General features: G+C 36.2%; 1 protein-coding gene across 3 annotated transcripts in view; it reads right to left on the reverse strand.

Moving 5' to 3' along the window:
- Positions 1-26,898, reverse strand: part of LOC150102481 (L-asparaginase-like) — a 284,609-nt gene extending 257,711 nt beyond the window's left edge. For all 3 annotated transcript variants that reach the window (XR_016548905.1, XM_090398649.1, XM_090398648.1), the window contains exons 1-3: positions 26,438-26,898; positions 23,338-23,455; positions 3,583-3,694 (exon numbers count right to left, since the gene is read on the reverse strand). Coding sequence is in view for 2 of the 3 variants with exons in the window: in XM_090398649.1 (XP_090254775.1) it covers positions 3,583-3,694; positions 23,338-23,455; positions 26,438-26,618 (411 nt within the window). In the remaining variant the exon portion in view is untranslated. The remainder of the gene's footprint in view (positions 1-3,582; positions 3,695-23,337; positions 23,456-26,437) is intronic.
- Between the last annotated feature and the right edge of the window lie 606 nt (positions 26,899-27,504).

Genomic DNA, 27,504 nt, shown 5'->3' on the forward strand with positions numbered 1-27,504 from the left:
TGCGAGGTCTTCATAACTTGTGCAATGTGACCGCAGCACAAATCTGCAATGTGACCTCTTCTGATTCATCCAAAATTTACCTGCAAAATATATATTTTGCATCCCATTGTTGCCTGACAAATTCAGAACTTTATACTTTGCAACATTCACAATTGACAGTTCCATACAGTTGCTCACTGACACAATCCATTCAAGTCCTTCTGTAAGGCAACAACACCTGCTTGATTCCTCATCACTCTCCCCAGTTTTGCATCACCAGTTAAACCATCTCAATATCATTAATATACAAATTAAATAACAATGGCCCAAAACAAACCCCTGCAGCACACCACTAGTGACTTTCCTCTTTTGAGATAGTGTCCCCGCCCCATATACAGCTTGCTGATACCCATTCATCTATCCAACTCACTAGTCTATCATCCAATTCCATCTGCTTTGGTTTAGTGACCAACTTGTAATGTGTCACTCTATCAAAAGCCTATGCAAAATCTAAGAATACCACTGTATATGCATCTCAGTTGTCCAATACATTCATCACCTTGTAAGTTTGTAAAACACAACCTTTCTCTTTAACAAACTCATGTTGACAAACACAAAGAATATCACTGTTATCAACCCAAGTACATGAAGTCTGATGCTAACTCTTTGGAACATTCCCTTAATACACGTGATGATATGTCATCAAGTCCTATTGCCTTATTGACATCTAACTTATGTAACTCCTCGTATACCTCTTGCTTGCTTACCATTAAGTCTACACTCATTTCATTCTCCACACCTTAGCTTCTGATTTTACACCTTGATGTCCACTAGTTACCAATCTCCCACTTTCATCCATTAACATCACCTTGCCATAATCATTGTTTCTACTTGCCACATATCAAAAAAAAAACTCATGAGTGCTTTTCTTGGCCTGATTTACTAATTTCTGCTTGTATTGCACTTCTGTTGGTCTTACCAACTGAGTCACTCTCCTGGCCTGCTCTTTATACTCTACATGCAACTGATTATTACCATTATTCATCTTGTGCTGCCTCCAAAGTTCCTTCTTCCAGATTTAATTGTTCACTTAATCCCCTCATTCATCCATTTTACACATACCTTATTCAGGCTTTTGACTTTGGGAATACATTCATACATTGATACTGTTAAGTATTGCTTTGTCAGTTCCCAAGCAGCATTTATTTGCTTACTGCTCAACTCCTCATTCCATGCTACAGCTCCAAGCTGTCTCCTAAGCTTGTCATAATTAACAGCCTTGTACTTCCACATATATCCTTTCCTCACAAAAGTCTTCATATGATTAGCCACAATCCATGCAATCACTTCATTATCACTCTCACCAACTAGAAGTAAATGCAAAACTCCACTCACAATTACATCCTCTAATGAGATGATCAGATCGAAAACTCTCGATCCTTGCAGGCCCTCCTTTACATACTTCCTAAGAAAGATAGTTGTCTTTTAAGAACTCAAGGAAGTAATTTTCTTATCCCAAATGGTATCTCTTCATTCCATTTTATACCACCATAATTAAAATCGCCCATAATAATCACTCTTCCTTTGTTCACTAACCCAAGTTGCTTATACACATCTTCATCACCACCCTCCACATTTCCTGGCCTATAGCAACATCCAACTAAATCTCTCTTCTGGTCAATCTCCACCTCACACCACACTGCCTCAAAACCACTGTCACTATTTCTGTCTCTCTTTCTCTATCATATCTACCTTATGTGGACATAATTCCTCTGCTATCATCATCATCAGCAGCATGCCCCTCCCTTCTTGTCCTTTCTATCCTCATGAAAGACACAGTACTTTTCATTTCTATTCCTTTTAAGATATCACCTTCATTCAACCATGCTTCACTTATTCCTTGGATTTTATTTATGATTTTGGGATGAATAAACTTTATCAGTGAAACAATTTCACCCTTATTTCTAATACTCCTGGCATTTGTAAATAAACACAGCAGGTCTTTTAGGTCTATAACCAGTCCAACACAAGCCACTTGTTGATTGTGATTTTTTACATATATCCACTTAGTCTTGACTATGCCCCTCTCATCCCAATCTATTCCATTTCTATGCTGATCATCCCCTTACTTACATTCACTACTACTTCCACCATGCCCTATTCTTATACCATGTCTCCCTGTCCATCTGGGGCTGTTCCCCCCATTTCCATGTTCCTCTTGCATTGCCATTCTCTCTTCATCTCACACTACTATTGTTTCTATTGCCAAGGGCTTCACAGTCTCTTCCGTACCACTCTCCTGATCTTTCACTTCATAATTTACTTCTGATCTCTTGCCTGCATCACACACACTGCACTTCAATCTAGCAACAGTTTTTCCAGTTCACTGACTCCAAAGCCATTCAAATACAATCTGTCATGTCTGTATAATTCCATTCTTGCCTCCAATACATACCATACATCCATAAACTGCACTCCCTTCTCACATAGCTGTGCCAACATACCATTCATGATTCTGGCTCTCAATTTTCACTCATTATTGTAATACCTAGGCAACTAGATAACCTTTTCTGCTATATTGTTATCTTTCAATTTCTTAATAAACTCCTAATATTTGCCCTTACATTCTCCTTATGTCCAATTAAATCATTTTTCCCCACAACCACCACTAATTCTCTGGCTTGTTTCCTCATGTCCAAAGCAAGAATTATTTTGCTCATTCTCCTGGATAACGGAGCTTATGGAATCTCCATACACTGCTATTCTCAAATCATTTGTCACCTCTTTTTTTCCTTTCATTCTATTCTTCTGCACTCTTTCATTTGTTTCCACTAAACATCTGATATCACTCTGCATATTCCTCATTTTAAATAACTCTTTCTCCAAATCTTGCATTCTGGCAATTTCGCTCTCTGTCACTCCCATAGTCTTTCTTCCTCTTTCTTGTTTTTTCTGCCACACCTTACTTCCATTTTTTTCATTCATACTTCCTTTTACTCTCATATCAGTTACTTTCTAAAACACAGTAAACTTTCTGAAACTTAGTGAAACTTTTTTTTTGTCTAAACGAGTGTTCAAGTCAGCTCATCAATCAATGCAGAAATGTTTATTTCTGGTGCAAGGAAAATCTCTGTCCACTGAAAAGAATGAATTCAAATAACGATATTTTAAAATAGTTTTTTTGGACTGTTTTTATGATGTTCGGCCTTCAACCTGGAAATGTCTAAAAAATATGCAGAGAAATCAAGTACAGACAAGTTATTTTCTGCAAATTGCCTGTCTTGTACATATTACTTTTCTATATTTATTTTAACTTTTAAAAAATATTTCAAATGCAGACATTGAAAATATAAAAGTGGGAAAAAAAAAAAAAGGAATGAGATCTGAGCAGGTTTCAGTGAAAAGTGTAGCATATGTTGACCCAAACCACAATCTCTCTCTCTCTCTCTCTCTCTCTCACTCACATACCCACACTATCATAATTAAGCAACATACGATAATCATTTTAAGAACATAATGAATACCAAACTAGGTAGGAAATGTTTGAGACATGAACCAAAATTTAATAACAATTGGTTATGCATTAAAAATTTCAACTCTTACCTTAATATCCATTGCAATATGTATCCAGTCGTCCATAGTCATATTAGAGGAATCCAGCAAAGGCTGATATTCATATATCACATAACTAACTTTTCTAGGTTCTCCAGTATCTCTGTGGATGAAATATTAACATATTATGAGAAATTAAAAATTACATCATAGAGAAGAATCAAAATTATTCTTTCTATTCCAAACTTCTTATTATGATAGCCTTTTATTCGAAGCTGAAATTTTCAATGAAAAAATTGTTTACACTTTTTTTTTTAAATTTCCTGTCATTCACATAAGACATTAGGAATCTTTCTTAAATCTCAGTAAGTTGTTTTTCATTGTCAATTAAGAATATAGCAGAAGACTTTTTTTTGTTCTCCTGTAAATCCACCTTAGTAGTGTAATGTAATGCAGTTATGCATCTAAAGCAGGGTTTCTCCAACTTTTTCTACGATGGAACACTTCACAAATCCTGAAATTTTCACGGAACACCTTGGTTATTTTGTAATGTATTAATTAATAATTAATTGGTAATTTAGCTGATTTTATTATTAATTAATAATTAATTAAACATCAATTAAACCATCATTAAATTAATTTGTGCTGATTTTCATTGATATATCCTATTCTGATCATCAAAAATTTATATTATAAATACTTATGAGTGAATGCAGACTTTTTCTCCTGTGTGCTAGTAGTTTCCTCCTCCTTTTGTACATCCTGAAGATCTTTGTAGGCTTCAGATGGATGACTCACTATCTGTTCTGTTACAAACATTTTCAATAAGAGATTTCTTAATACCAAAATTAAAAAAAGTGCCTTGTCTCTTATTCATATTAGAATTTAAATCTGCATTCCTATTACTTTTAAAAAAAATCATGGCACTCCGGTTTCGAAACTTTCACCCTACAATAAGAACTTGAAAAGAAAGTATTCAGTATTACTAGATTTGTGAACTGGATACAGACTACCTTGATCTTCAATTTCAGTGGAAAAATTTTCTTTATACTTCTTTGCTGATTGGTCACTGACATTTGCAACACAGATGTTATTTTGTTCAGTTTTGAGAACACGCTGCCCATTGTTGTAATTGGCTTGCGGGCAATTTTTATGATCAGTCATAAATGGCGGTAATCTCTTTCCCGATTCTTGAAAGATTTCAATGTGTGAAAATTAACAATAATTCATGAATATTTCCATGTTTAAAAATATGCCACTTGGTCACTGATTTGCTGCAGAGATGTCATTTCCTTCAGTTTTGAGAACAGAGGGTATGCCTCCCATTGTTATAATCTGCTTGCAGGCAATTTTTATGACCCGTCATAAACAGCAGTATTCCCTTTCCCAAATGCTGAAAGGTTTCGATGTGTGAAAATTAACAATACACAGATGTTATTAGGCATTCTGGGTCTGAGCTTTTCGACATATTCACGAATATTATTCTCCTCAGAATATTTCTACTATAAAATATTTATTCATGAAAAATGCTTAGAAAACTAAAATGACAAATTCCAGAACTTTTCGCAGAACACAGTTTGAGAAACCCTGATCTAAAGAATAAACAAGGTTACATTTCATATTGTTTGTCTTCATCAGTGTTCAATGATGTAGTGTGCTGTTACCAACAATGCATTTTGCAATAAGGTAAGATATGTTTAAAAATAAAAGTAATAACATTTAATGAAATATGTGAATTAATACAAATGGTAGTTGGTTATCATTCAATGAACTATGAAACATTTTAGTTGTTCTGCAATTTAAAAGATATACAAACATTTGCATATAGACAGTAGGGAAATTCCTCTATATAATTCAGTTGTGATGTGGAATGCAAGATAAGTAATTTTATATTGTCTAAATTGTAGATTAAGTATTATTGTGAGATATTTGAATGTAGAATGCAATGTCTGGATAAATTTCTTAGGCAATATCAGAAATTTATTGTTTTTGTTACCATACTGATAGAACATAGCAGGAAAAGACAAATCATTGTGTAGGTCTGTGTGGAAGAAAAATAAAGTAAATGGCATGGATTTCTCAAAAATGATACAATGCTGTGAATGTATCGGGTAACCAAAAAAGGAGCAGTTTTTCATAATAAAAATTAAACAACTTCAGAAATTTTCATAAAATGTTTTATTCATTAAAATAAGCACCTTCACAATCTACAACTCTTTCCCAACAAGATACAAATTTGTAAATTCCATTTTTATAAAATGTTTTGTCTTTAGAAGTAATAAACCTAGCAACCTCTACTTCAATCTGTTTTATTGCAGAACTGTCTATTTTGCATGCGATTGTCTACTGCCAAAAAAAAAAAGTGATAATCGCTTGGAGAAATGTCAGGAGAATATGGAGGATAATGTAGTATCTCCCATCCTAAAGCAGAAATCTTCTCACAGGTAAGTTTTGCAGTACGAGGTTTTGCGCTGTCCTGTAAGAATAGCACTTTCTTCCGATTAACTAGTTAGTCCTAGCTGTTTCTGAAGTAACACATCCTGTACACACTTGAGTTACATCAAGTAGATCTCAGCCGAAATTTTTGGCCTGCAGCGAGAAACTCAGTGGACAATACCGGCTGCAGTCCACCACACACACACACAAAGCATAGTCTTCTGGGGATGAAGCAGTGCTTTTGAAGTGTGCAGTACTGGATTGTTTGGTGACAACCAATGATAAGTTTGCTTCCTGTTAGAGTATAAGATCCATTTTTCATCACAAATGAGCAAATAATCCAAAAACGGATCATTTTTATGATGTGAAAGAAATAAAGAACAAATTGATAGCTTTGAAATTTATTGTCATCTGATAATGTATGTGGGACCCATTTGTTTAGCTTCCATGATTTTCCAAGTTGATGCAAGTGTAAACAAACTGTTCTTGACATGTTAATTTTGAATTATTTTCAACAGTGGCACATAATTCTTCATTATTAATAATGGAGGGTCTTCCTGAATGTGGTGCATCTTCAAGTGATTCATCACCAGAAACAAATTTTTTAAACTATTTCTACATAGCACGTTCTGCTACCGCATCTTTTCAAATGCCACACATATTTTGCAGGATGCTTCTAAAGCCTTCAAACCAAGTTTAAATTCATAAAGCAAACAAGCCCGAATCACACCAGGTTCAACTGACATTTTAAAAGGGTTTAATGTCACAGAAAAAGAGTGCACACCAAGTAAGAGTGCACCGAGTGACTGACAAATATCTGTGCCTTATGATACACATAAAATGTGCTCGTCAAACCACTAGAAAATAAAACAAGTAATTGCAGTGAAGTCTACCAAAAACCACACAAACTTTTTTGGTTACCTGCTAGTATGTCTGCATGGGAAGATGTTGCAGATATTTATGTAGAGAAGCTGAATAAGAGAAAAGAATTAGTGTGGGTATATAGGAAATGTGATATTCTGATGGATCATAAGGCTTTTTAAATATGAGTTTAGAAGTAATAAACCTAGCAACCTCTGCTTCAATCTCTGTTTCATTGCAGAATAAGTTTAAATGAGTTTAAATATGAGTAGGGAACATGGCATCATAACTGTTGTGTGAATGTTCAGAGAGTGTGTGGAAGTGATAGCAAGAAGAAAAAAAAAATTCGATTGACAATAAGGTGGGTGATAATGATGTTGAAAACAGAGTGCAGTTCATGGTAAGGTGGTGAGCAGGGTAAACAGCAAACAAGTGCCACATCTTCACTAACAAGTGAGCTAGTGAAGATGTGGCAAGAGATGAGGCAGATGCAGAATGAAATGAAGAGAAGTGGAAATATGTATGAAAGAGTGAAAAAGATGCAAGCAAATGATGTCAGTATGAAAAAAAAGCAACAAAAAAACCCACAAGTGGCATTGTAAGGTGATTTGATTATTAGAGGTGTGGCAAATGAGAAGATACACAAGGTTTGTTTTTCGAAAGGTAAAAGGAATAAAGTGATTGAGGCGTTGAATGAGGAGTAAGCAAGCAAAGGAGTTTTTAGTGGTAGTAGGAACAAATGACTTGACTGGGAACAAGAAAAATGTAAGATTGGATATCAGGAGGTTGTTCAGAAGGATAAAATATAATAGTGATAGGAAAGGTAGTCAGCATGTTGCCCAGGTATGACGGTGATGAGATGAGGCAGAGATCAAGAATTATGAATGATATGTTAGCAGAAATGTGTGAAAAAAAGCGGTGCAGGCTTTTAATGTGTGGAATGAGTTTGAAGGATGAATTGAACTGTACAAAAGTGATGGACTGCATTGAATGGTTAGCAGGAGAGTAAAGATGGGGAGATTGAATTGGTGCTTATGAATTAAGAAAGTGGATAGCAGGAGTCTAGACTAAAAAGGGATGGGGATGATCTGGGATGTAGGGTTTGAAGAAGGCTCTGGGATGAGTAGGGAGAAAAAGAAATGGCTTGAGGAAAATATAGAAAAGTCGCATCTAATGAGTGGTATGAATGAAGCTTGTTATAGATCCAGGAATGAGCTGTTATGCTTGCATACAAATGCTAGAAGTATCAGGAAAATTAAATGGTTGCATTGATTGAATTCGTTAGCCTAATAATTGTTGAAATAAGTGAGACATGTTTGGATGAGGATGAATATCATGACAGGAATAGAGATGGATGGGTATGATGTATTTTGTGAAGACAGAAAGGGTACAAAGGGAGGTGGAGTGCTATTAACTACAGAAAAATAATTATGTCTATACAAGGTAGATATGCAAGGGGGAAATAGTGGCAGTGGTTTTGAAGCAATATGGTGTGAGATAGAGGGGAATAGAATGAAATACTTATGTTGCTATAGACCTGGTAATGTGGAGGGAGGTGACCAGGAAATGTATAAGCAAATTAGCCAAGCAAATGGAAAAAAGGTGATTTTAATTATGGCAATACAGATTGAGATGACAAGATAGCAACCGGAAGTAAAGAAAATGAGTGAGTTTTTGAGAGACAACTACCTCAGGTAGTATGCAACAGAGGGCACACAAGGATTGAGGATATTGACGATCATCTCATCACAGGATGTTATTATACCTGGATGGTTGCCAACCATGCGAGGACTTCTGTGAGAAAAGGGGGATATGTGGAAGTATAAGGCTGGCGATTTTGAGAAGCTCAGGAGACAGCTTGAAGCTAAAGCATGGGATGAGGAGTTGGGTTGGGTGGTAAGATTAATGCTGCTTGGATGATATTCAAGAACTATCTAGTAGAAGCAATGTCTAATTGTATTCTAAGGTCAAAAGGTTAAATAAATAGGTGTGAAATGGTTGAATGAAGAGATTACATATGCAATAGAGAAAAAAGGGGCATTATGGAGTCATCATAAGAGGAGTGATAATAATCAATTCTATGAGGAATACAAACAGGCAAGAAGAATGACTCGATCGGTAAGGATATGAGGTTCAGTATGAGCAGCAGTTAGCCAATGAAGTCAAAAAAAACCTAGGAAGTTCTTTCAAGATGTAGCAACAAAAAAAAAAAAAAGATTATGGTAGGATAATATTTATTAGAGAAAATAGTATGAGGATAACTGCTGCAAAGGATATAGTTGAGATATTTAATATCTCAACTATATCCTCATAAAGATGTTTGATCCTTGTGAATGTGACATCATTGAGAGATTGAAAGCAATGAATGATGAGAAGGAGAGACTGACTGTGAGTGAGGAAAAACGTATATGGGGAATTAAGCAAACTTGATATAAACAAGGCTCTGGGAATTGATCAATATCACCACATATTTTGAAGGAATGTGCCAGAGATTTGATATCTGCCTTGATATATTTGTTTAATATAAATCTTAAATTTATATTAAAATTAAATCTTTAAAAAGTGGGTCAAGTTCCAAAGGAGTGGAAGAAAGGCAATGTTGTACTGCTTCATAAAGGAAGTGACAGAATTTAAGCATCAAATTATAGGCCAATCAAAAGCTGGCGACAATCAGGATCCAAAATTGGGTTAACAACAATGGTCAACAACAACAAAGGGAAGTCATGTTTTAGTAATGTACTTATTATTGTAATAAGGTGACAGCAGCTTTGGATGTGGGAGATGGGTATACAGTAGTATACTTAGACTTTGCAAAGGCTTTTGATAAATTACTGCATGATAAGTTAACAGTCAAACTAGCAGTGGTGAATTCTTCATGCTTGCTATGCAAGCTCATTAACTGAGAAAGAAGTAATATTTATTTCTTAATAAATGCATGCATTTATAAGCATTCCATTTAGGCTTTTATTTTTGTAGACAGAAGACGCTTTAAGCTTGTGCGGCAATAATTGAGCTTTGCGTTGTGTATTGAAGGCTGACGCTAGTCAAGCTACCTTGGCTTGCTCAGTTGTGGGAGCATCCAGGTCCTCACTTCAGCACTGTGATTTCATGCACTCACATAGCCATTTCCGCTCCATCCACATCATCTCACCCTGTTGCTTAAGCACGGACCATACGCAGTCAAAGTAGCTCTAGCCAGTGAGCTTCAGCCAGGCTTTACAAGTGTGCATGTTGCGTGGGAAAATTAAGTTACAACCAACTTTTTATGACGATGCTATTGACCAGTTCATAAAGAACTGTAGGGTAGAATTTGTATTCAAGTAGCTAAATTGAAAAAGATAGAATATCATTTGTAAAATAAATGTTGTATTTGTATGATTAAATGTACATAAATTTCTAAATACAGGTAACCCTCGTAATCCTTATAAGTAGTGAATTTATATTAGGAGAAATACCCTTTAGCACGCATATACCTCAATTGTTTACCGTATAAAACATATATTGTTGAAAATTGTCCTCGTTTCTGCCAGGAAAGTGCATTAAAAATCATAAGTGTCTTCATCTCAAGCTGAGCACTATTTTCTGGTGAGTTACATACAATATGTAATGCTTGCTTTTTTGTGTAAAAAATTATTTTTATAGTAAAGGCCACAAACTGCAACAAAAGGGAAAAACCAACATTGAAAACAAAATTAATTTCTCTCGAAGAAAAATATTCAAAATCTTGGATCGGTTGAAAAATGGAGAAAAACCAGGATTTTTTGCAGGAACTTTGAATTTAAATGAATCAAGAATTCGAACAATCAAACAAAATGAACATAAAATCCGAGAAAGTGTTTATTGCTGGGTCAACGATAAGTGCAAAGCACGTTGCTCGTGTACGCGATATTCTAAATGGAAAAATGGAGAAAAACCAGGAGTTTTTGCAGGGACTTTGAATTTAAATGAATCAACAATTCGAACAATCAAACAAAATGAAACATAAAATCCAAGAAAGTGTTTATTGCTGGGTCAACGATAAGTGCAAAGCACATTGCTCGTGTACGCGATATTCTAAATGGAAAAATCTCTAATGATTTCGATAGATGATTGCACCTCAAAGGAAAATTTCTATGGATGGAAATCTTAAACAAAAAAACTCTCAAAGTTTATAAACATTTATAGTGCAGACCAGGTATTCAATGCGGATGAATCTGGATTATATTGGAAAAAAGTGCAAAAACGCACCTATATTTCGAAAAATGAAAGATCAGCTACTGGATTCAAAGTTTCCAAAGATAGAATTACTCTACTGTTTTGTAGTAATGCATCAGGTGATTACATGACAAAACCAGTGTTTATTAACCAATCCTCAAATCCTCGTGCTATGAAAGATTAAAATATGCACTATTTTATTTTGCCTAAAACATTTATACATTATGTGCAATGAAGTTTAAGTACAATTTGTAATTTTTATACTATGTATTTGTTTCATAGTTTATATATTTTCTTAACTTACATGAATTACCTGAATTAAATAAAAATTTTTTTTTTGTTGGATATTGTCATTGTTGTTTATATAATTTAAAAAAAAAAAACGATTTTGGAACATAACCCTACTTTTTCTATGTGATCTGAGACTCACATAACGCGCTTTATATAATGGGGAATTTCTGCGGAACCTAACATCTGCGTTATACGAGGGTTACCTGTACATAGCTTTAAATGGTCAGTAATTCATTATTCTGCTAATCAGACTTCAATCACACCTCTCATTCCCTGAATGATAACAAGAGCAAGAGCAATTCAAGACCAGCATTTGCCCCTGCAAACTAGAGTGGATGGGATAGGATATTAGACTAGTGTATTATATTAGCAATGGCTGTCTGATAGGAATCAACAAGTTGTGTATGGTGGAACAATATCCCAAAAGAGGAAAGTCACTAGTGGTGCACCTCAGGGGTCTGTTTTAGAGCTATTGCTGATATTTTGAAAGATTTGAATGGGGATATACAGTTGCTTGCAGATGATGCAAAGTTGGGACAAACTATGAGGAGTAGAGCAGATATTGTGGCCTTACAAGAAGACTTGAATAGACTGAGTGAATGGGTACAAGAGTGGGGATACCAATTAAATGTTGTGAAATGTAAGGTTTTAAAATTTGGAAGACAAAAATGAGATATAGAATTTACTCTTCTTGGGAATATATTGTTGAAGGTTGGGGAAATAATCTTGGCATGATGATAGATAGGGATCTAAAATTTAGAAGATATAGTATTAAAATTGTTAAGACAACACAATGAATTCTGGCAATGATTCACCGGACTGACTTGGAGAAGTAAGGAGATTCTGGTTCTGTTGTATAAGACTCTGATTAGGCCACATATTAACTACTGTGCACAGATTTTTTCACCTGGGTTTTCAAAAGAATGATATGTTAGAGAAGGTCCAGAGCAACTGACTAAAATAGAGTCTGATCTCTGGAATGTTGAATATGAAGAAAGGTTGAGACAGTGCAATATGAAGAGTCTAGTAGATAAGAGGAAGAGGGGTGATATGATAGAGACAAGTTGGTAACAGGTTGTTATACAATTAATGTTTAAGAGGTTCTTCATAAAATGGTGGGAGATTGGATGAGAACAAGAGGTCATCCCTGGAAGCTGTATAAGGAGAGTGGGAGCAGGAGAGTGAGAAGCAGGTTTTTTGCATTGAGTGTTGTGAATGCATTGCCTGTGAGTGTGGTGTCTGCAGAGAATTTGAATGTGTTTAAGGCACGGTATTGAGCTGTGTGTATAACAAAAGGGACCTCCTAGATGAGTCTGTATCTCCATGGGGTGTTAAGATAATAATAATAATTATTATTATAGAGGAATTTCTCTACTGAGCGTTCCTGGAAAGATTTATGTAAGTATACGCAAAAAAAAGATACGAAAAAACTGTAGAAGGGAATCTTGGAGAAGAACAAGCTGGGTTCAGGCCAAAGAGATTGTCAGGATCAGATTTTTGCTTTAAAACAAATAGTTGAGAAATCATGGGAATATAAAAAAAGGATCTGTATTTAAGTTTTGCAGATCTGTAAAATGCAGATTACAAGTGCTAAGAGAAATGCTGTTCAAAACATTACATAATTAATGTTTAGAACAGCTTCACACCATATAACTATGGCTGTAAATGGGACATTATATTGAGTAATACATAGCCTATATTTTAGTTGTAAATACCTCCTTCAATATTAAACAGTTAATATTGAAGGAGGTATAGGAAGATAGTTTGATGTTAAAAGATGTGAGATAACTATGCACATTATCTCCACTGTTGATCATCACCTATATAGATCGCATTATGAAAGAAAGTGATATTAAACCTGATATCAAAATTGGAAATGTTAATCTCAGGCTCTTTACTTTATGCAGATGTTATACTCCTAAATAAATCCAGGACAAGTCTGCAGGATTCCCTGACCAAATTGAATAACTGCTGTAATAAATTTGGTATGAAAATAGGGATTTAAAAGACAAAGACATCGAAAATAAGCAGAAACATTGAAAACATCAACTGCATCGTGAATGGAGAACCTATAGAACAAGTAAAACAATTCAGTTATTTACGCACAATTTTTAGTGAAGATGGAAAATTAAATTTGGAAATAGACAGCAGAATTACCAAAGCTGATATGGTAGAAAGTCAGATGAATAAGTTTACATGGAATAAGAGAGAGATTAATCAAAACACTAAACTAGCTGTACACCAGATAGTGTTCAAACCAATTTTAACTTATGGATCAGAGAGCTGTGTTAGAAATAAAACACTTAATTGAAGACTGGAGACCACATATATCAGAGTTCTGAAAAATATTTAGGAGGAGTGAACAGATGGTATCGATGGCAATATCATATTAAAAAATGAAGATATTATGAAAACACTTAACAAGCTCTGCTAACACATTCCTGAATGCTAATCTCAGCTGATATAGACACTTAAACAGAATGGCAGAAGAAAGGTTAGCAAAACAAGTTTTCTTTGGTAGGATGGCAGGAAAAAGACCCAGAGGTAAACCAAGATACAGGTGGATATATGGATTGTCCAAAGTTAATGAAATAAAGAGCCAAAAGGCTTCACTTCGGCGATGTTAAAATTATTTAAATTAAGGGAATATATCCCCTTAATTTAAATAATTTTAACATCGCCGAAGTGAAGCCTTTTGGCTCTTTATTTCATTAATTTATCTGCGTACCGTTTTGACAACTCGTACTGTAAAGTATTAAAGCTATTATCACTATAATCTTGGTATTATGTGGTCTACCTACTCACTGATGAGACCTCAATAAAGGTTGAAACCGATCTGGGTAGTGACCTATCTCCCTTAATGTAAAACAACATACATCTCCTAGGGGATGAGTTTTACATTAGGGCAAATACTAAGAATAGCAATTCTAGCTTTATCCACTTTTACAACGAGTTGCCCAGTATTGTACCACCCAGGTGTTTGCTCACGCTTGAACTTGCCGAACTTTTATAGTTTGCAATATTCGGCATGAAACTCTTTGATTTCTATCTTAGAGTTTTCTTATTCAGCTTTGAATTAATGTGGGATTAAATATCTCCTTAATTTAAATACTTGTCAAAAGTTTTTTCACTTGGTTATACTAAGTTATAGATGTCAAGAAATTACATTCTTGGTTTAATCCTTTATCTGAGTGCAAGCAAACAAAATTTGCACGTGAAGTATCTTTGCAACTTGGTTACTTGTATATACAGACTAATGACTTCAGATCAATTGCCTTAATATTCCATAATGCAAAGACACACATCCTTTGGAGTGTATATGATGCTATGCATTATGGGAAAGGCCACTACCTAGATTGGTTTCGACTTTTATTGAGGCATCATCAGTGGGAGTCAGACACAGAAGGGATACCAAAGTTGAAGTAATGCAGAAAACACATATTTCCTATATACAAGTAGTGAAAAGTTGTATTATCACCTTCCTTCCTTATACCCTCTTTTACCTTGCGGTGTCGAGGGTCCGTTGATCATCGGACCTCACTCCGTTTACAGGATAAGGTGGTCAGCCTTATGCCCCGGTGTATCCTATGGCCTGTAGTGTTGAGTTCTCAAGGCCAGTTTGCCTGCATTGTGGGATGAAAAACCCCAGAATAAACTGGGGAAAAAACCCTGCTGTCCACGCCCAAGACTGGCTAACTTGGCTATGGCTGAGGAAGATCCTTCAGCTCCTCACGTCACCGACGGGAATCGAACCTAGGACACTCCTTCCCTAGGCATATGGTTGCGAAGTGCACTAGGCTAACCGCGCGTTGTATCACCTTATTATTAAATTACTTGGGATCAGAGATAGATGTTGAAAGTTTTTTTCACTTTACCTTTTTGTGTACAGGAAATATATGATTTTTACATTACTTCAACTTTAATATCTAGGTTATTTTATAAATGAAAGATGCCAAGAAATTATATCCTTGGTGTCATCTTTTATTTGAGGTCTCATCAGTGGGAGCCATACCCAGAAGTGACACCAAGGTTGAAGTAACACAGAAATCATATTGCCAAAAGATGTCACACCTTATTATTAAAATACTCTGGATTAGAGATAGATGTTGAAAGTTTTTCCACTTGGTTATACTATAAATTAAAGATGCCAAGAAATTATATTCTTGGTTTCATCCTTTATACAAGTGTAAGCAAAGTTTGCGCATGAAGTAAATTCATGACAGGGCAACTTGTATATAGAGTAATATAGAGGCTAATGACTTCATATCAATTACCTTAGTATCTATCCCATAATGCAATGCACATATCCTTACAGATATGTATAATGCTATGCATTATGAGAAGGGCTACTATCCAGACTAGTTTCGGCCTTTACGAGTTGCCCTGTCATGAAGTGCAAATGTTGTTTGCTTACACCTGGATAAATGATGAAACCAATAATATATATTGGTTTCTTGGCATCTTTAATTTATATTTGCTATCTCAGTTGGGTCTTGCTCCCAGTGACAAGACCTCAATAAAGATCAAAATCAATCTGGGTAGTGATGCTTTCTATGATGCATAGCATTATACACACCCCCAAAGAATATGTGCTTTGCATTATGGGATACTAATACAACTGATGTGATGGCATTAGCTTCTATATACAAGTAGCCCAGTCATGAAGATACTTCACTAAATTGAAGCAAATTAGCATTTGTTTCAATTTAAATAGTGATAAGAAGCCAGGCTCTATAATGGGATATTGCAATATGCCAAACAGAGGGATGAGCAAAAAATGTTTAGATAAAGCAGTTTTTGCAAGTGGAAAAGACATGATTGTTATGGCAGATTTTAACTATGGTAATATAAACTAAACAGAAGAAACAGCATATATTAATAAGGGAACTGAATTTCTGGAATTCTTTAGGGACAAATATTTCAAGCAGCATGTGAAGGAGGAAGAATACCTAAAATCCTGATTTTAGATCTGATCACAGCATCTGATTGTGACCGAGATCTGTAAGCTTTGTGCCCAGTTAGTGAGAGTGACCATATGGTTCCTTAATTAGGAGGTGAACAGGCACAAAATATCAAGGAGAAAGGAATTGATTAGAAAGGGAAATTTGCAAAAAATGGATTATTACAGAAATCAAACATGAACTGCAGAAGAAAGCAAGATTATGGAAAAATGAATAAAGAGAGAGAGAGAGAGAGAGAGAAAGAGATGGAGGAATATAAGACTCAAACTAGGAAAGTGACACGAATATACATACATCTTCAAGGCCCACTCTTCCTAATTGGATTGGGTTGTGGAGGCAACAGCTGCAAGAGGAACTTCCAATGGTCACGATCCTCTGCCACCAAGCTCAGGTGTTCTGGTGGGATTCCCAAACGTGTCCACCCAAGGTTTTGGATGTAATCTATCCAGCGAGTCCTTGGCCTTCCACGTGGCCTCCCACCCTCTGGCTTGGCAAAGAGGGCCTGCTGAGGGAGCCTCTCTTGTGGCATTCTGACCAGGTGCCCGTACCAATGTAACTGTGATCTCTCAACACGGAGAAGCAGCGGTTGGGTATTGAGGGTTTCCCGAATTGCAGAGCTTCTGACTCTGTCGAGTTTTGTCAGCCCCGCAACCCCTCGAAGGAACCTCGTGTCAGCCGCTTGGATTCATGTCCGCATTTTTTCGGTCATTACCCAACTCTCATGACCATAGGTGAGGATGGGGACATAGACTGTATTGAAGACAGCTAACTTTGCCTTCTGGCTTAACTCCTGCTTCAATACTACCGAACGGCCAAGCTCCCGCAATATTGAGCTTGCTAAGCCAATTCGAGTATCTAGCTCTATGTTCCATTTTCCATCATTCGTGAATATGGACCCAAGGTATTTAAACTTCTCCACCTGCCTCATTGGGACTCCACTTACATTTAGAGTGCACTGGGATGGTTGTCTTGAGACCACAAATGTTTCAGTTTTGGCCACACTGATCTTCATTCCGGCATCTGCACAAACAGTTACAAACCTATCCAGGGTCCGCTGGAGGTCATCTGTGGAAGAGCTAAGCAGAACTAGGTCATCTGCAAAAAGCAGACGTCCAATGCTACATTTTCCAATTCTGACACACTCACTGCCTATCAATTCAGTCCATAAATATTATGAAAAGGAGGGGTGACAGAACACACCCTTGGCAGAGGCCAAAGGAGACTGTGAAAGGTTCAGACTTTGTGCTGTTTACCCTGACGCAAAACTCTGGGCATTCATACAGGGACTTGATGGCAGCTAATAGTTGACCATCCACTCCATACTCCTGTACTATTTGCCAAAGCTTATCCCGAGGAACCCGGTCATATGCCTTCTCCAAGTCCACAAAACATGTGTAGATATTCTTGGCATATTCCCAAGATTTCTCAAAGACTTGCCTTAAAGTGAAGATTTGGTCAGTTGTGCTTCTACCAGGACAAAAGCCACATTGTTCTTCCTGGAACTTTGACTCACCTATGCTCCTGCACCATCTTTCCAAGCACTTAGCATATACACTTTCCCAGGCAGGCTGAGCAGAGAGATGCCACGATAGTTACTGCAATCCTTCTGCAATCAATCATACAGGGACTTGATGGCAGCTAATAGTTGACCATCCACTCCATACTCCTGTACTATTTGCCAAAGCTTATCCCGAGGAACCCGGTCATATGCCTTCTCCAAGTCCACAAAACATGTGTAGATATTCTTGGCATATTCCCAAGATTTCTCAAAGACTTGCCTTAAAGTGAAGATTTGGTCAGTTGTGCTTCTACCAGGACAAAAGCCACATTGTTCTTCCTGGAACTTTGACTCAACTATGCTCCTGCACCATCTTTCCAAGCACTTAGCATATACACTTTCCCAGGCAGGCTGAGCAGAGAGATGCCACGATAGTTACTGCAATCCTTCTGGTCTCCCTTCTTAAAGACTGGTATTATTATGCCTGTCTGCCATTGCTTTAGTACTCGCCCAGATATCCAAGCAGCCTGACACACTCGAGTAAGCCAAAGAACACCGTCTCGATTTAAGGCTTTTAGCATTTCGGGCCAAATTTCATCATCACCAGCAGCCTTGCCCGATTTTAGCAAGTTTATTGCTAAATGGACCTCTTCTGCTATGAGACTAGTCATTGCCCAATCTGCACCTCTTGGATGTCCACAACTGCTGGGCCACCCGGATTAAGAAGGCTCTCAAAGTATTCTCTCCATCTGTGGAGGATATCCTTCTCAGTTGTTAAAAGTGCACCATCAGAGGCCTTAATTGCCCTTGCTGTGCACGATTTCCTCCCTCGAAGGCAGCGGATGGTCTGCCAGAATACTTTGTTTGCATATGCATAGGATGAGTCTAATCTTTCTCCAAAGGATTTCCAAGCCTTCTGCTTTGTTGTCTTTACTGCCTTAGCAGCAGCTTTTCGTGCCTCAGCATACCGCAAACGCATCTCAGGTGACCTGACTCTAAGCCATGTTAGGTAGGACTCCTTTTTTGCCCGGACAGTTTTTCGGACTTCTTGGTTCCACCAAGGTGTCCATTTCTCACTGCCCGTTGCCACGCCGAGCCGCTTTCTGCCACACCATGAGAATGCAGAGGCAGTGACAGCTGTTTTGAACAGCTTCCATTCCTCCTCAACATCTGCAGTATGCTTGGGGATCTCTTTGAACCTGGAGGAAATGTCATCTGCAAAATTCTTCCTCACAGCCTCATTTTCCAATGTCTCCCATTTCACGCGGTATAGCTGCTTCGAGGGGAATCTTTCCTATCTTTCTATGTCATTTCGTCTTGTGCTAACAGGACATTATCAAACACTGTAACATGATCAGGCCATCAAAAAATGTTCATACCGTATCATCCGTTGCACGGGTTACCAAGGGACGCGTTCGGGTTTTAGGCAGAGGGACCTGTTCGAGAAATATGTTACAGTCTCCCTTAGACACCACTCCTCAGCACTCTGCTAGGAAGAAAACTTCATCAATGGGCCCACTACCCATTTGGGGAGGTGTTTAGGGGTAGCGCAAAGAAATGGTTCTGCAAAAGGATGGAAATGGCAACATGAATATAATAAAGAAGAAAAATTAGAATAAGAGAGGAGATTAGTACAATGATCTAAGGAAAATCCTAAGTTTTTCCATTATGCAGCCAGTAGGAGAATGATTTGCTACGTAGTGGTGGTCAAGTGACATTCCAGATGGATTTTGACATATTAGAGCTGTTCAATGATAATTTTATTTGGATATTTGATTTAATTCTAAGGAGCATCAGGAGGGATAAAGTATTAGAAGTGAATGAACAGGAGTGCTAAGAATGCCAAGTATTCTAAATGCTAGTAAGACTGTATGATGTTTCATTACCAGGTTTAAGAGAATATGTTAAGGAAATGACAGTGCCATTAATCTGGCTGTTTAATGAAAGTCTAGCAACTTGAAGAGTTTCCTAAAGAGTGGAAGGAGAGAGATAGTGACACTGAATACAAGTGGAAGTAAAATGGCGCATTACCCTATGCAACCAGTTTGTATTACTTCTGTGGCTATTGAGATTTTGAAAACATTAGTAAGAAAGCAAGATTATGCATAATTGGAAAGAAAAATGAAATATCATAATTAACATGGATTTATTAAAGGTAGCTCATGTTTCAGTAACCTGGCTGCCTTATGTAACAAGATATTTGATAATGGAAAGGAATATACTATAATTTTATGAATTTTGAAAAATACTTCTTCAAAATTCATAAAATTATAGTGCAGTACTGCAGTTGCAACATATGGGTTTAATAAGCTTAGTGGACTGAATTGGGTATCTGACAAATATCAGAGTTGTGTATGGGTAGGGTGATATCTAGAAGGGGGGGGGGAGAAAAGACCATAAGTGGAGTTCTACAGAGTTCTGCGACTGTTACTGTTTAATGATATTTTCACTAGACTGCAAGGAAATATTCAATTGTTTTCAACTGTAAGAGTGCCGATGTTTTTATTTTTTTTTCAAGAAGATTTTAAATAAGCTGTAAAAGTAAGTGAATGAGGGAGGATGCCAGTTTAATATAGCCCAGTGTAAAGTTTCGAATTATGCAAGCCCTGATGAGAGGTTGCATGCTTTATTGATGAAACTATATTAATGAAAGAAACAAAGTATCTTGGGTTTATATAAAAATATGAAACTCAGGGAAACATAATTTGAAGGATGTGGAGGCAATTCAGAGGATTGCTGCATTATTCAGAAAGACATCAAAGATAAGATAAGAGAGGTGTTAGTACTGCTGTTGAAAGTTCTGATCAGACAGCAATTGGATTGCTGTACAGTCATCCCTCGACTTACGTTGAGGTTCCATTCCATCCTGCAGGACGTAAGTTGGTCTGATGTAAGTCAATACATTAAATCAACAGAGTTATAAGGGACAGGGACTTAACCGTAATAAGTATAATTATCATTTTAATTTTTAAACCCCTTATAAAATTGTACTCTGCATTACTGCCACTATAAAACAGGAGAATAATCACCCAAATCTTCATTACCTTCCCTATGTGAAGGACCAGGCTGCAGCTTTTTGGGTGTAACCTTTGTTTCTCTGATGAAAATATCTGATGTGCTTTGCTTATTCCTCTTCTTTTTTCATTATAAACTTGTTTATGGCAAGCAAACACATCATGTACTTTCCTTTCTACTAATAAGTAGTGTTCAACTTTGGGGTCCATGTCTTCGGCCATTATAAGAACATCACTAACTGCAGAAAACATTTTTGCAAGACCCTTCACTGTAAATTGTTCAACTACCTCTTCTTGTTTCCCTTTTCCCTCTTTCTTTTCTCGTTCTTTCTCTTAACATGTTGTTCCTCCAGTTCGACCAATTCTTTGTTGGTCAACTCTTCAGGGACACTTACTATGAGTTGAACTATATCGTCATCATTCACTTTGAGACTGACATTATTTGCCAGGTCCACTATTTCTTCACTTAATTTACAAAGGTCTTCATACTTTTCAAAATTTCCAAAATTGTGCACAAACCTTGTTAATGTCTTTTTCCATATGCCACTCATACATTGAGAGGTCACTTCGTTCCAAGCCACGGAAATATTTTTAAGAAATGCGTGAGAGTCTGGTCTTTTCCTTCAGTGGCAAAAATGACTTGTGAAAAAGTTCTCCATAGATAATAAGCTTTAAACACTGCAAGTTGGATCAATGAAGTAGTGTTTGGAGGGAGAAACATAACCTTGAACTTGGGGTGAAGATCGCCGATGTAAAGTGGATGACTTGGAGCATTATGTAGAATTAATAAAATTTTAAATTCTACATTTTCTTTCACACAATAGCGTTCCATTTCACTCGCATGACAGTTGATTAAGGCATCCGAGTCATCCACGACTTCTTATTGCTCCGATAATGAACTGGAAGAGTATGCTTCATAATGTTTTTGAAGGCTCATGGATTTTCACTGTGCCATATCATAAATGGTTTTAGTTTATATCCAGCCACATTATCCCCTAACAGAATCGTAAACGGTCTTTAAGAACTTTAAAACCAGGCATAGATTTTAGCTTTTTGTGGATGAATGTTTGCTCGGGCATTTTTTTTTTCCAAAACAAGGAGCTCTCATTCAAATAATTTTCCTCGGTAATAATTTTATCCAATGTCTGCACAAATTCCTTGGCAGCTTTCTCATCGGCACTTGAAGATTCACCATATATTTTCACATTATGCAGTGCTAAACGCTGCTTGAATCCCATGAACCAACCAGAAGTGGTGAATTTGTAGTCGTAATCGGGTCCTACTTTCTCCTTCAACATGTTGAAGAGACTTAATGCCTTGGTGGTTATGGTCATGGTGCTAAGGGGTATGTGCTTTTGGTTTAGGCCCTCTAACCATGATGCAAGTAGCTTATCCATATCACCGAGAGAACCTTGTCATAGCTTCGTCGCTATCGTCGATTTAATGGAAACAGACCCTTTCACAGCCTCTACGATTTTATCCCTATTTTTCAAAATGGTCATCACTGTAGAATGACACTATTGGAAGTCATGTGCGATTACATTAATGGGCTTACCAGCTTCATGATGTTTTATAACTTGCAACTTCGTTTCAAGATCAATTGCTCGCCTCTTTTTCTGTGATTCTTCATTAGGTTTTTTGATTGGGCGTGTAAAGGTGATGTTTCAGAAAATATCACGAAATACTTAACTATAAATGCACAAATAACCTATTTCTCAAACATAAAATCAACAGAGGAACTGTTGAAGACAAGTGCTGGCTGCCGAGGGAGGTTGCCGCAGAATGTGCTGTTGCCATTGCACATGATGCATCGTTGATAAATAGAAACCTTTTTACTTCATGCTCGTTTGCATCTTGTTCAAAAGTATAGTCAAAAATTTTATTTATTCCCTTATGGGATCATGACCGTATCTTCGAATGGATGCAACTTGAACGGATGATGTATTTAGATCTGGTTACATGCATTTGAATATGGATATAGATAAAAATATGAAGCTCAGGGAACATATTTTGAAGGATATGAAGGCAAACCAGAGAATTGCTGCATTTTTCAGAAAGGCATCGAATCTAAGATAAGAGAGGTAGTTCTGCTTTGCAAGGCCCTGATCAGGGAGCATCTGGACTGCTGCATTTAGATCTGTTTGAATGCATTTGAAGGGCGATGAAGAAATCTGAGTGAATACAAATGTGAGTAACAAAAATTATGCTAAGACTGTGGAACATCAGTTACAAACACAAACCGAAGGAATATAATAATCTGCAGTAATATAATATAAGAGATGATGGGACAATATGGTCAAAACACGTATTTGCGATGGACACTTCCTCTTTGTAGAATAAAGAGAAGGAACAAGAACCAGGGATCAATCCTGGAAGTTGTGAATGGAAGTAGTGAGTAAGTAAGAAAGAAAGACGTAGCTTCTTTGCATGGAGAGTGGCAAGAGCATGTTTATTTTCTTGTTGCTATTAACTGGGTGATTAAACTTTTTTTGACTTCTCCAATTTTACAATCATCATCAAATTTTAATCATAAAATCATTTACATACTTACGGCAAAATAAGCGGTGCATTTTTTTCAGCTGCAAAATATGTTTGTGCATATTCTTCATCATTAAGTTGCGGATATTTTCTTAATTTTTGTTCCATAATTCCTGGCTCAGGTGCATATACTGATATAAGGATGAAAATACATACACATAAATGAATTTATCAAAGTTCTATAAATTGTATATATATTCAAAGTTTTGATATTGTTTTTACATGAAAAAAAAAAAAATGCAAATAAGATAAGATAAATTTTTTTAGTTCTTTAAATAAACATTTCTCAAAATCTGAACTATCTGAATAGAAACAATGATAATGACATTTCTTCAATCAGACTGTCACATTACATTGCTCAAAAACTTGAGGACAAATTTTATGTAAGGAAACAAAAACAGTGTTGAAGCAGCAGCAGTGTAAGATATTTTGCTACATCTCCTGATGTCAAAGTACAAGCATTTTTCACTTCATCATAATGTGAAACATATAAACATTAAGTTTTACTTCATACTTGATAAAATTGCCATAGGGCTATATGAAATGTTACAACAGGCATTTTAAGAAACAATGCCAAAATCACTTCAGCCAAAGAAAGTGAGAGAAACTTTTTTGAAGATAAATTTATTTCACATATGAAGGAGTACTACATTAACTATTATTTACATATCAATACTTTCCTATCCTATTCTTCTCATCCATCTCTTAGAACGGATTGAGTTCCCCACTCCTAATGAGGCACTTACAATGAATTAATACTGCCAGTTCATCACTCTTCTGCTGCATCCTCTAAGGGCAAACACACAAGAAAGATATTTAATTAGCCAAATATTTCGGTCTGAAAATTGCAGACCATCTTCAGTGGCACTACAAGAACAGTTTTAAGAAATACAAGGTGGAATACTAACAATAGATCATTTAAAAATAGAACAAGCCACGTGATGTTATATCACTAAGTATTAAAGGGAATATTATTAAGCAGAGACATGATTGAAATAAAGATATTAATTAATAATATTAAATAACATAAAATTAATATGAATTAATGAGTTATCCTGATTAGGCTTTTCCAGATTTTTGACACAGATATACAGTCATTCTGATTCAGGTTAGGACAATGGAGTAATCCCTCTATGCTTTCTTTGAATAAACATTCAAATTTATAGCAGGATCTATGTAAGAGGCGAGTTTTTGACCAAAGGATGTTGTGGTTAGTTTCAATCCCGTGCTGAGCCAATTCAGATTTTTCAGGTTTGTTGTGATGAATGGAGGAATGATGTTCTTGGATTCTTTTTTCAAGAGAGCGTCCAGTTTGTCCAAAATAGGGGAGATCACAGTTGCAGGGAATTTGATAAACTCTAGGAAGAGACATAGTTGAGCATTTGTCTTTAGGAGAAGGAAAATGGGAAGATAATTTGTTAATAGGTGAATACGTAGCTGTTAACTCATATTTCTTCAGAATTCTTGAGATAGGTTCTGAAATCCCGGAGATGTATGGAATTGGAACTCGACATATTGAATCTTTGTTGTTTAGTAGTGGATTATAAGAATCAAGAAGATGTGTACTCTTTTCGGAAAAGCCATCGAGTTTCATGTATTGTTGGATAGTAGAAAGTTCTTTCTGTAGAAAATTAGAAGTAGAACAATTAGTTTTGGCTCTTCTGATTAGACATTTTATGATTCCTGTTTTTTGACAAGGATGATGGGCTGATTCTTTAAGAATACCGAACTGCGAACGTTGGTTTCCTGTAAACTGTAGTCGTAAGAGTATTTGAAGGTGACTGGATGAGGAGAACATCGAAAAATTATAACTGGTTGTTTTTTTCCATTTCCATAGTAATATTTCAATATTCATGACTGTAAATCCGTGTGTGTGTGTGTGTGTGTGTTCACGGGTCGGTTTGCCTGGTTCTGGGGGACAAAAAGAGTTTCCGGGTGAAAATAACCCCTACCTCCATATGAGACCGGCTAACTCACCTTTTGTCAAAAAAAGACCAGATAAAGATTCCTCATCACTGACGGGAATCGAACCCAGGTCTTTCCGACCAAAGGGCTTCATCTATTTTGACCAAGCTACAGAGGCTCTCACCAATACTTTACAGAATAAAAATTGTTTCAAGTGTGAGCTTACTAAGAAGTTCTAAATCCTAGTCTCTCTGATGAGAACCAAAAGTTCAAAACAGATCTCAGGCAAGTAAAACTATTAATCAAAAGTACTAAGAAATGGCAAACTTATAGGTTACTGAAAAATGTATCTTTTACATCACATAATACCATGAAAATCCATGCAGATTTGTATTCTTGCGAGCTATTGATTATTTAATAAGTTTTATATTTTCAAGAGCAAACACTTGGTACAAAATAATAATAAAAAATATATATATATATATATTCCCTGTTCTTCCTTTTTATAAACTTAACCATCAAGCTAAAGCTTTTGTTTGTTTGTTTTTCATTAAGACTAATTTTTTTTTTACAGGCTCCATTAAGTTGAAGAGGCCCAAAGTCAGTGATTAAGAGTATAAGTTTTAAATTCGGAAATTTCAGAAGGATAAACAAAAATTCACCCATAACATATCTTATTTCATTTGTATGGTTTATGAGAGTTGAAAATGAGGGGGTCTTGTTAATATCTGCTAGCAGTACTGCATTGTCAGTGCAGTATTGTACATTAGAGGTATTTAAATAGAACTCTTAACTGTAGAGAAGTACGCAGCTCATTATGTAATGAACTTGAACAAACTCCATATAACAACTTTTAACTTGGGCATGATGCATTTCTATTGATGAAAAATGCATTGCTTGTAGTTTGCCATTGGCATTGAGTGAACTTATTTATTCTGGTTTGAATTCCATTAGTCGAAAAGCTCCACTTTCGGCTTATTGCTTCGTTCACAGCTCTATCATCGGTCAGTAAGCTAACTTAACTTTCTTGAATCTTACGGTTAAATTCATAATATGGACAGCATGTGTCGAATGTACAACGATAAAAGCCGGATTTATTTAGATACCCTTGCACTTATGTTTATCAATATTAAGAATAATCAGAATTAAATCATGCGGATGCAATTCATATATAAATGTTATATCATGTATAGGCAGAGTTGACTTACCTCCTTTTGGTGTACGAACCATACCTATGGTTCCTCCGGTATATATTACAAGAACTTTGGCTACATCTTTATTATCCGATTCTCGTCTCTCTGAACTGCCATTTCTTATAATTTGTTTTGATTCGTACGGTAAACTAAGTTTTACTTCAATCTCTTCTTTCGAATTATTCTTCTCCATCATTTAAATACCAAGATAGTACAAAATTTTCTAAATAAATGCATATAAATAACGAAATAGTGAAACAGTGTTCCAATTCCAGACAGGTTTTGAGGGAGGAAAAAAAACTAATAAAAATATATGTTCATAAATTGGCACCGTTCTTCTTTACATACTAGAAATCGTCAACAAAAAGTATTCCTTACACATAGCCCAACAAACATAACACATGCTGAAGCCACCACAAGAGTGAAAACATTAGTCAAGTAAAATATTTCTTAACTGGACTTAGCGCACATTTTCCTTGCCGTCTGCTACAGTTTGAAGCACCTATCAGATGATGCCAATGACATGACGCACTAGATATTGCAGAAGTGCAGTAGTCAGCAAGTGCGGTTACCTCAGTATGAACATTTCAAACCGCGAAATACAGCAAGGTACAAGCACTATATTTTCTCATTAGATTACCATAACATATTTTAAATGATGAGATTGTCATAGTTTTTTTAGGAAAAGACTGCAATAGTTTATTTTTTCACAACGTGCTTTAAAACTATAAAATTAATTTTATACCACCTCAGTGAAATAACCACAAAACTGTTCATAGTTATATGAGTTACATAACGAAACAATATTCTTGTGTAGTAGGCAGAGTGGTTTCCTGCGATGAGCCCTAGGACTCCATGGAGGTGTCTTATAGTAATAATAATACTTTTACAGGAATGATTTAATCGCTTACAATCGCTGATTATACATGCAGGAAAAAAAAAAAAAAAACTCAATATTTCTTGTATATGGCAGTGATTTTATAAAACAATATTCGCCATCCTTTGGTCAAATATTTACCATCTTTCTCCTATTTCACCTGTTTTCCTATTTTCACCCCCCCGTTTCACCTATTTTTGTCAAT

The sequence above is a fragment of the Typopeltis vanoorti genome, chromosome 10, assembly GCF_054136105.1.
Source record: "Typopeltis vanoorti isolate ZY-2024b chromosome 10, IOZ_Tvanoo_1.0, whole genome shotgun sequence".
NCBI lineage: Eukaryota > Metazoa > Arthropoda > Arachnida > Uropygi > Thelyphonidae > Typopeltis > Typopeltis vanoorti.